This window comes from Echinops telfairi, unplaced genomic scaffold (genome assembly GCF_000313985.2).
Source record: "Echinops telfairi isolate 266 unplaced genomic scaffold, ASM31398v2 ScPeMD7_7469;HRSCAF=8507_0, whole genome shotgun sequence".
NCBI lineage: Eukaryota > Metazoa > Chordata > Mammalia > Afrosoricida > Tenrecidae > Echinops > Echinops telfairi.
Window position 1 is genome coordinate 33,735,880 of NW_022111372.1, and position 11,508 is coordinate 33,747,387.

At 43.0% G+C, this 11,508-nt stretch overlaps 1 protein-coding gene across 1 annotated transcript in view; it reads right to left on the reverse strand.

The window, feature by feature from the left end:
* DSCAM (DS cell adhesion molecule) overlaps positions 1 to 11,508 on the reverse strand; it is a 617,895-nt gene that overhangs the window by 593,195 nt on the left and 13,192 nt on the right. Inside the window, exon 3 of the mRNA XM_045284541.1 lies at positions 1,705 to 1,851. Within this exon, the coding sequence (XP_045140476.1) occupies positions 1,705 to 1,851 (147 nt within the window). The remainder of the gene's footprint in view (positions 1 to 1,704; positions 1,852 to 11,508) is intronic.

Below are 11,508 nucleotides of genomic sequence, written 5' to 3' on the forward strand. Positions count from 1 at the left end.
AACCCTAGTGCTGACTGGCAATGGTGACCAGGAAGAACAGTGTGTGCATCTTTGGGACTTGGAAGCTCCACACTGGGACTTCTCTAGACCTAACCTTATCTATCTCTGTTTGTAATAGTTTTCATTGTAATCAGTCTCCAGGCACACATGGAGTGCGTTCTAGTGAATTAATAAACCCACAAGGTAGTGAGAGCCAGAAAGGGCCAACGGCTACCCTGTGTGGCAATCTGAAAGAAGGCTTTCTTCCTTTAAGCCAGCTCCACGAGACTATGATTGGAAATGAGGATGTAGAAGTGGGAAGCTCTGGGCCGGATCCATGTCCACATGTTCAGAATTGTGTTCATGCTGGTCCTTACCATGCACTTAGCCATGAAGATGCAATTTACCTACTTTGCCCCTTTCTTGGCATTTTTTTCCCTGAAATCCCTCCAGCAGCCATCAGGAAAGGCAAAATGACGGTTAGGTAGACAAAATTAAAACCATTAAACAAACAAGACTAGCAACGAGCATGTAAATGGGTATTTTGATTATTGCACTCATGCTTCAGTTTTTAAGCTTGGCATTGTTTTAGAACCCAACTTAACAAATTAGGATAATTAATTAATAAACAGATTCATGATTCCATGACATATGATGAACTTTGAATTCATTGTGGGGACAATATTAATAAAGGTTGAAAACTTTTATTTTCTATCAACATCCTAAATTATGTATTCTTTATTTTATTGGTTTTGATTTGATTATTTTAAGTGTCCATACCTTATTAAATAATAACAAAGACTGTCTAGCCAATCAATAAAGGAGAAAAATTAAAATGAGATATTAGCTCCAACTTGTTATCTTTATAAGTAAACAAACTTTTGATGGTAATAAAAATGAAATTAAAATACCTTTGGGAAAAATGTGTTTGCCAGTAAGTATGTGTGCATGCTTGGCTAAAGACACACAAAGAGTGCAGGTACTCATATTCACATTAGCGCATACACCGGGCACACCCCGGTTCTCTCCTAAAAGTAACCCAAACGTATTTAGAGATGCCAACAGTCATTGTCCAATGATGTGCAAAATAGGAAAATTGAGCACTGTGCTTTTGTTGGCCTTCCCAAATAAACGGCACGGAGCAGAAATCAACTATGCTTAAATACCATTAAAATGGAGAACCTCAATTCCCTAAAGGGTAAATTTCCATTGTGCAATTTCTAGAGACCAATATTAAGCAAAGAAAATACATGTGTATTTCAGCACAAATGTGTCACTCTTAGCAGTATCTTCAAGAAAGAGGTTAGAGGCACAGCGTCAGTCCTGGTCACTCAAAAGACCCCGGGGGACAATGACATCAGGACTTCTGTGTTTGAGATCTTCTTCCTCGGAAGGTCAGGCACAAGGGCAGCACTGAGGTCTGCCAAGGGGACGAAACTACCCCCTCCTTATTTTTAGAAGCACAATTTCCTCCTAAAGCAATATAATTGCTGTACTCACAGTGCAAGTAATGAACTTCCAGCCATTGAGGAATGCCAGATACCTCAATCCAACATTGTGAAACAACATAAAGCCATGTTCATTTATTCAAAATCGTCTCCCTTAAGCACACCAATTTTCAAAATGACAGCAAGCACGTAAGTGAAAACCCAGTTGCTTTACGAGAAATCACCTGGCACAAGGTGAGCCTGGTACCCTTTGGAAACCCCGCGCCACGTGGCCTACCTGAGACAAGTGAAACAGTGTCTTTCTCCCATGAGACAACAGTGATGTACGCCTCCACCGAGGAGGGGATAATGCACTTGAAGACTGCAACATTGCCTCTCATGGTTTTCTGGTCCTCCACACGGACTGTATAGGGCTCCCGTAAAACTGGAAGGGAAAAAGAGGAGCCTCCATTAGACACATAGTCAGACAAGCTCATGATGACGTTCGCGCATTCTGATATACACATTTTAGCATAAATAGCCTCATAACATGAAATAGCGAGATTGGGGGAAAAATTAGAAATTCATTTGACGTCTTTGATTCAGTGATGGGTTGAACATTGTGTCCCCTCAAAATAGGCGTTGGAACCCTAGACCCAGTAGCCATCAAAAGAAGCTCTGGAGACACAGCCATTGAGTGGCTGGCTGCTAACTGCAAGCTTTCCGGTGTGACTCCACTGGCCGTCCCCAGGAAGAAAGGCATGGCAGTCCACTTTTAGAAAGGTTTCCAGCCTCGGGCACCCAGTGGGACAGTTCTACCAAGAATGTCACTATTAGTTGGAAATGAGTCCATGACAACGGGTTTTGGGGTTTTCGCAGAATTGAGGCTGTCATTCTTTTTGGAATGAGGACTTTCTGGGCTTTCGGTTGATGAGGTCTGTCACTATAGTGGGTATTGTCAACCTGATCCCTTGTGAGATATAAAAAGAGCAGATGATTCAAGCTTTCACAAATGGGGGAAAGACAGTGGACTTGGGGAGACTGCCAGGATGCCGAGGAAGGCAGAGGTGCAGAAGTTGAAATGAGGGTCACCTTGCAGAGCCAGCAGAGAGCGAGCTTGCCCTGGAGCCAGGGCCCTGAATTTGGACTTGTTGTTCCTTATTTGTGAGAAAATAAAATGTGGTTCCCTGGTGGCACGCACTTGTAGCATTTCTGCCATGGCAGCACTAAAAAGTCAGACAATCAGCAAACTTCAAAAGATCCCCTCCATTAGCAGTAAGCCGTACTGTCTGCTAAAAGGGCAAGAGCATGTAAAACATGTGGTCTACCCCCAAAAGACATCTTGATATGGGAAGTAGCTTCTTAAAAGAGAGAAGGCTCCCTCTGGGAAGTCATGATGGGATGGGAAACTCTTCTCCACGTCTTCTGAGCACCCGCTACAACAGAAGTGATTTAGGCAAAAACCAGGAAGAATCTTACAACTATAAAGAGAAAGACTTACACACACACACACACACACACACACACACACACACGAAATAACTTCTCTGGACTCTTTGAAAACTCTGACAATGAAAATAATTCCTCATAGGTGATTTTTTTCTTCTCTTAACGACAGTTGACAAGCAGTTTTAGAAACAATTATTCTGTTTCCTATTGCTTGGGAATGGAAACTGAGGATTGATTCTTTCCAAACACTTTTAATGCTGCCAGAAGGCCAGGAAGCGTTCAGAGGGCATACTCACGTGCTGCAGGGGCTGGTTAAGAAGCATGGTGGAACTGGAGTTAGGGACCTAGCTTCCATATCGAGTTCCCTGGGTTCAAATTCACACCATGTCATTCAATAACTGTGTGGTCATGTGTATTAGTCTGGGTACTTTGGAGAAACAAATCCACAGCAACTCATGTATAAGAGGGAGTTTTATGCAAAGAAAATGTGCATCACGAAAACATCCCAACCCAATGCTGCCCAAGCCCACAAGTCCAACATTAACCCATACCCAACACCAGTCCACAAAGTCCTTCACCTCACAAAACAGAGGCAATAATGCCGACTGCAGGAGGAAAGCTGAGTCCGTGAACGTGTAAGCATCTCAGCACTGGCAGGGGTCTCCACATGGCTGCTCCAGCACCCAGGGCTGCATCGGGATAGATCCATGCGGCTTCTCCTTGGGGATGTCTTGTAGGAAGTCAATCTTGCAAGCTGAAGCAGGGAACTGCTAAGGCAGCTGCACCCGATGCAACCATCACAAAACAAGAGACCCGAGAACTAGAAAGGGGAGGCTTCACCACCCATTTATCCCTCCGCCTTTCAACCAGCACCACATGTGATTATCGGCCAGGCTGGCACAATTAACTAACTCATAATGAGTAAGTTATTTTACCATCTGTTCAAGGACAATGATGATGCTGTAAGAGTAACTATCAAACTGGGCTATGTCCACTTCCATCAAGCTTATTTCAACTCATAGAGAACCATATAGGACAGAATAGAACCCCTTAGGTTTTTCATGACTATCAATCTTTTCAGGAGCCAAGAGACTCATCTTTCTTGTTCAGTGTGGCTGGTGGTTTTGAACTACTGATCTTTCATTCTCAGTCTTCAGCACCACTAGGGTTCCTATTGCGATTATTAAATTAGTATATGCATGCAAAACCCATAGAAGAGTCCATGGCCTTAGCTGGTTAGGTAAGGCAATGATTGCCAGTAGTCAGGGTTGGATTCATGTGTTTGAGGAAGACCTTTAACTCCAGACATAAGAAAGGAAGTTTCTAGTCCAAGTTCACACTGACACCAGATACAAAAATTGTGTGCAAGATTTATTTCTCTGGATTTTAATTTCTTCATATTTAAAATGAGGATTTTATGGCAGGAATGTCTTTTTAATCTGAACTCCATATGTCTATAATATTCTAAGACACCTACACATAACAGGCAATTATCAAATAGTGTATTCTTAAAGCATGAATCATTTATTGGCCAATAGGCACCAAGAACATATCCCTGGGGTTAATTTCAAAAGAAGTTAATTTACCAACTACTTTAGGAAGGAATCTCTAAAGGTGAGTCTCCCAACAAAAGGAGCTGAGTTCTCCAGAAGGGAGCAGTTTTAAGACTCGAGCTAACATCACGGTGCACCACCATGTTTGCTCGAGTGCAGGCCATTCATTAGAGCCTTGAGGAGAGGATTGTCCCTACCAACCCATTTTTAACACTGACATTTAACATTTTTTCCAAACATGGAGAATTCTTATATTGTCTCAAACCAGAGGTTTTTCCAACTTTGGGACCAGGTGGTGAGGTCCCAGGTGGTGATTCCACACCTCCAAGAGGGAGTTCAATAGCTGAACCCCCAGAGCGCCTGAGGCCCTGGTGCTTAGAACTGATGGAATAGGAAAATACCTCGAGCAGTAACACTGCCATAGGGGTAAAACCTGTGGTCCTAGGTTAGAGAGAGATAACAAAGAGCCAGATAAACTATTTAGACTCATTAATAATTGAGGATGGAGGGTTGGTGAAGAAGAGAATAAGAAAGCTGGGCAGATGAGAGAAGATACAGACTATAGAACATGACAAAGGCCTTAAGGAAGAGGCCGTAATCAAAGGAATAGGGTACCCATAGAAGGAGGATGCTTCTGCTTCAAATGTGTGCACAGGAGAAGCAGTGTGTTATGTTTGTTTCCAAGCTATTAAGTCACGCCATCTCCCCAAACTTTCACTGAGCATTTGTACACCTACAAATGAACATTAATGGGAAGAGGGTCAAGTTCTGTGTCTCTACCTACCACTTGTCTGTCAGTTAATCACACTGTGGTGGTTTATGTGTGATGCCGATGGCTCTGTCACTGATATTTCCAGTGCCAGCGGTGTCACCCAAAGTGAACAGGTTTCAGCGGAGCTTCCAGACTAAGGACAGACAATGAAGAAGCACTCAGCTTGCTGAAAGCCTCACGCATCTCTGTGGAGCATCTCCAAATACTGAAAGCCTCACGCATCTCCGTGGAGCATCTCCAAATACTGAAAGCCTCAACAAAGGAAACAGAACCCTGCTGGAGATACTGCTGGTAGATGGGCCCCTCCAGTCTGAGGAGTAAATGATTCCTTCGAGGGCCGTTAAGCATGGTGACACGAGTTTGATAAAGCCTGTGGGAGTGGAGCTTTTAAAGTCTTCGTTTGCTGATAGGGCACGACTCAACATAAAAAGAAACAGTTACAAAAATCTTCTAACGTTTGGAACTTGGAATGTGTGAAGTATGAATTTAGAAAAAAATTTTAAGTGGTCAAATAGTAAATGGGATTACATGAAGATAGATACACTAGGCAGACATTAGTGAGCTGAAATGGACTGGAATTGGCCATCTTGAATCAGAAAATCAAGTGATTTACTCTGCTAGGAATAACGTAATCAAGAGGAATGGCATGGGATTCATTGTCAGAGAGGACCTTGCTAAATGGATCATGAAGCACGACGGCATCTGTGACTGGATTATATCTATCCAGCTCCAAGGAAATCCACTCAATACACCTATTATTCAAAAGTATACACCCACCGAAAAACTAATGATGAATAAATTGAATAATTCTACCAATGGCTTCAGCTGAAAATTGATCAAACTTGCAATCAAGATTCATTGATAGTTATTGGTGATTGAAATATAAAAGTTGGAGATAAAGAGGAAGGAACCGTAATTGGAATATATGGACGTGGTGATGGAAATGAAGTTAGTGATCCTATGGTAGAATTTTGCAAAACCAATGACTTGTTCATAGAATAAACACCTTTACAACAACACAAAAGTCAACTATACACATAAAAATACCCAAACGGATACAGAGAAATCAAAATGACTACATCTGTGGAAGACACGTTGGAGAAGCACAATATCACCAGCTAAAACCAGACCAGGGGATGACTGTGGACATCAACTGCTCAGATGTAACTTCAAAACAACGCTGAAGAAAATGAAAACAAGTCCACAGGAACCAAAATAAAATCTTGAGTCTATCCCACATCAATGGCAAAAACATCTCAAGAATAGATTTGCTCCACTGAACACTAATGACAGAAGACCTGATTAGCTGTGGGAAGACATCAAGACCATTGTTCATGATGAAAGCAGAAGGTCATTAAAAAGACAGGGGGCGGGATGTCAGAAGAGACTCTGGAACTTTCTCTAAATTGTAGAGTAGTTAAAGCAAGTGGAAGAAAGGATGAGATCAAGGAGCTGAATAAAAATTTTCAAAGTGCACCTTGAGAAGACAAAGCCAAATATTATAAGGAAATGTGCAAGAACTTAGAATTAGAGAGCCAAAAGGGAAGAACATGATCAATATCTGAAATGGAAAGAACTCAAGAAAAAATTCAAGCCTCAATTCCAATTTTGAAATATTGTGTATGGAAATATTGAATGATGCAGGAAGCATCAAGACACGAGTGAAAGAATACACAGTCATTGTGCCAGAAGGAACTAGTCGACAGTCCACCATTTCAGGTACCAATGGTGCTGAAGGAAGCTCAAGCTGTACTGAATGCATTACCAAAAACAAGGCTCCCGGAATTGATGGAATACCTATTAAAATGTTTCAGAAAGCTGAAGAAGCACTGGAAGCACTTACTCGTCTATACCAGGAAACTTCTAAGACATCTACCTGGCCAACTGACCTGAAGAAATCCATATTTGTGCCCAATATAAAAAAGGTGACCCAACAAAATACTCAGACTGTAGAACGATATCACTAATATCACAGACAAGTGAAATTTCACTTCAGATCATCCAACAACAGTTGCCACAGCACATTGACAAGGAACTGGCAGAAGTTCAGGTTGGATTCAGAAGATGACAAAGAACAAGGGATCTAATTACTGGTGACAGATGGATCTTAGCTCAAAGCAGAGAATACCAGAAAGATGTTTACTTATGTTTCATTGATTGTGAAGAGGCATTCGACTGTGTAGACTATAATAAACTGTGGATGTGGTAGTTATATAATTGTCAATTTAAGGATTAAGTGTGCAGGGGTAGAGTCTAGCCTGTCAATCAGGTATAGTCTTCCCCTGAGGTGTGGGTATAGTCTTCCCCTGAGGATTCTGGGAATTCCGGTATTTCCTCCTTGGGGGTGGGAGATGCTCTGCTTACACCCTGGGAGACACAGCAGCTGACAAGACACATGGACCCACCCTGATGCAGCCCTGGGTACTGGACAAGCCATGCAGAGACCAGACCCTTGCCAGAGCTGAGATGTTTCCAATGACACTGGATCCAAAGACTTTCTACCCACTGGTCTGTGATCTTCTACATTTGGCATCATTGCATGTGTTTCGTGAGTCTGAAGAGAACTTTATAGATTGGTATCTGACATATGGGCTAATATCAGACCTATGGACTTGATCTGGACTGAGCTGGGATATTTTCTCAATGTTCAATTGCTCTTGTATATAAGTCTCTTTCTTATACATATATGTGTGTCCATGGATTTGTTTCCCTAGTCTACCCAGACTAACACTGTGTATAACCTTTAGAAGGATGGGAATTCCAGAACACTTCATTGTGCACATTTAGAACTTGTACACAGGTCGGGAAGAAGGGATGCAAAGAGAACAAGGGAATACTGATGGTTTAAAATCAGTACAGGTGTGCCTCAGGGTTGTATAATCTCACCATACCTGTTCATTCTATATGCTGTGCAAATCATCAGAGAAACTATATCATACGAAGAAGAATGTGGCATCAGGATTGGAGGAAGGCGTACTAACAAATTAGAGTACACAGGTGACACAACTTTGCTTACTGAACATGAGAAGGACTTGAAGCACTTGCTGATGAAGATCTAGGATTGTAGCCTTCAGTATGGATCACAACTCAATGTTAAGACTAAAATCCTCACAACTGAACCAATAGGTAACATCATGATAAATGGAGTAAAGGCTGAAGTTGTCAAGGATTTTGTCTTGCTTGGATCCACACTCAATGCTCATGGAAGCAACAGTCAAGAGATCAAAAGATGTGTTGCATTAGGTAAATCGGCTTCATAAGACTTCGTTAGAGTGTTGAAAAATCAAGATGTTTCTTTGAGGACTAAAGTGCACCTGACCCAAGCCATGGTCACATGGATGCATCGCATCATATGGATGGGAAAGCTAGACATTGAATAACGAAGACGGTAAAAGAATAGATGCATTTAAATTGTGTTGCTGGAGAAATATACTGCAAGTACTGTGGACTGCTAAAAGGACAAACTGATCAGTATTAGACAAAGGAAGGCCCAAATGCTCATTAGAGGCAAGGATGGCAAGACTTCGCCTTACATACACTGGATATCTTGTCAGGAGAGATCAGACTCTGGAGAAGGACACCATGTTTGGTAAACGGGGGGGAGGGGGCAGTGCAAACAGGAAGGCCCTGGATGAGATACAGCAACACAGCAACACAGGGGCTGACTAATGGGCTCGGTTTGGCACAGGAACAATGGCAAGGGCGGCCCAGGACTGGGCAGTGTTTGGTTCTGTTGTGCACAGGGTCGCTAGGGGATGGGAGGCAACTTGATGGCACCTAACAACAACACAGCAGGAAAGCAACGACGGCCACCAGGAGGTTTAGAGAGTGCCTTCGGACCAGGAGTGCAACCGTGCGCAAGTCCTGCTCTCCTGCTCTCTGGGAACACCCACAGCGGATGAGCAAGCCCTGCTGACGTTCCTGCTGTTAGAACTCAATGGCCACATGCTAGAAAACCCTCCAGGCCTGGGAAACTCCACACACTCCATGAGGCCACCCTCTCACCTATAGCTAATCTGTGGCCTCCCAATACCAGTCCCAATTCAAAATCCCGTGACTTCTGCTTCTCCCCACTCCTCGTCCAGTTGCAAGAGGTCCAGATCATCTTGAATCCAGAAACCACAGTGGTTTTGTGGGAAGTGGAAGGAAAATTACCACCCGTTTCTTCCCTTATCCAGATTATGCATCACCGACAACAGATCATCTATCCCCCGCCTTTAATTTAAGAAAATTCTCCTAGAACTTCTAACAATGCTTGCCATATGGCAGAGGCTCAACAGCTATTTGGAGGTTGAATGTATTAAAATACAGAATCTCTCTCATGGAAAAACTTCCTATCCTATTATTGAATATGTTGTTAGCTATTATCCAGTCTGCTCCAACTCACAATGATCCCTCGTACAATTGGATTTGGGTTGTTGGGATCCCCTCTGGCTAATTTTCTAAAGTAGATGTTCAGGCCTGTCTTCCTAGTCCTTCTTAATCTGGAAGCTCTGATGGAACCTATTCAGCATCAGAGCAACACAGGAGCCTCCACTGCTGCTGGCTGGCTGGTTGCTGCACATGACATTCATTAGCTTGGCAACTTCCACACAGACGGCAAGATTCTACAACTGAGCCACGAATGCCCCCTAATATGTAAAATATATGTATCTATATATGAGTTTATTGCCACGACTGGAAAGGATTTAGGTCTTGGTTTTTATTCATTGTTTTAAAGAAAGAAGTTTTGTATTTTTATTTGAGATTTCCATTTCATTAATGGGAAAAAAGTTTACTCCTGACACAGACACAACTTAAGAAACGGGCACTGTCATAGTTGGGGATGTACCTCTCACTGCACAAGCTAAGTGAGATTCGGGAGAGCCTTGTTGCATAGATTTTGTCTTCTCTTTACACGTGAACACTAATTATTTTAGCAGAGACTCTCTAGAAATTGTCAATGCAGGCAAATTTGAAAGGAAGTCTAGTTTACATGTGATTGGCACTTGCACTGAGAGATGACAGCATCTAACTTTTGTACTTTTGTCATAAATTGGGTAGTCCTAGAGGAAAACCTGGGGACAAGAAGCAGGGGAAAGTGCTTGATTAAGGACATGATCCCTGGAGAATCAGTGAGAGAGCAAAGAACTAGGGCAGCAAGGGGGAAGAAGCTGAGCAGCATGCAATTCCAAGTGAAGTCCCAGCCCCCATCTGATCCTGCAGGGAGCTCTGAAGTGTCAATTCTACCTCTGAGCCCATCCCAGCTCTATGCAAAGAAGCTGTGACTTTCTATTCCAATAGTAATTCTGGCCATGGCTTGGGACTGGTCACAGGAAGGTGTCCTTCCTAGGTACTTTCCTCTGTCTCTTCCGGGTGGGGGTCAGCTCCAGTGACCAAGCAGCCTTCCTGCAGACCTTGGGGACGGATCTAAAAGAATAACTATGTGCACTACAATCAAGTTAATCTTCTTTATGACCTACAAGTTTTGAAATGTATCCATAAGTTCTAAGAGGGTGTGATGGTTAGGGATTATGTCAACTATATATTCCTGAGTAAGGGTAGGCATGCAGCCCACCCTATCAACTGGGTCACAGCTTGATGATACCTCCTTGGTATAAAAGAATGAGAGACACTGAGGTCTCTCTCTCTCTCTCTCTCTCTCTCTCTCTCTCTCTCTCTCTCTCTCTCTGCCACTTTACTTTCCTGCTTGTTGGGACTCTGATTACATCCAGAGTTGGCTCTGTGGGTCACCAACCCTGAGCACTGTTGGAGTCCTGCTGTGTTAGTCGGTGTAAACTAGAGAAACAAATCCATGGACACACATATGTGTATAAGAAAGATTGATATACAAGAGCAATTGAACATTGAGAAAACATCCCAGCCCATTCCAAGTCCATAACTGCGATATTAGCCCATATGTCTAATACCAATCCATAAAGTCCTCTTCAGACTCGTGAAACATATGCAATGAAGCCAAATGCAGGACGATCACAAGCCAGTGGGTAGAAAGTCTTTGGGTCCAGTGGCGTTGTAGGCATCTCAGTGCAGGCAGGGGTCTCGCTGTGGCTTCTCCAGCTGCTGAGGTCTGGTTGCATCCATGTGGCTTGTCTTCTGCAATGTCCCCCAGGGAGTGGCAGAGAGAGCGAGGGTGTCTTCCACCTCCAAGGAGGAAGTACCAGATTTCCCAAAATTCTCAGGCGAAGGCCATGCCCACACAGAAGTCTCATTGGCTATCTCTAGATTGACAGCCTAGACTCCACCCCTACACTCTTAATCCTTAAATTGACACCAGATTCAGTGACTACCACATCTGCCATGTTTACATCAACATTGGATCCACACAAGT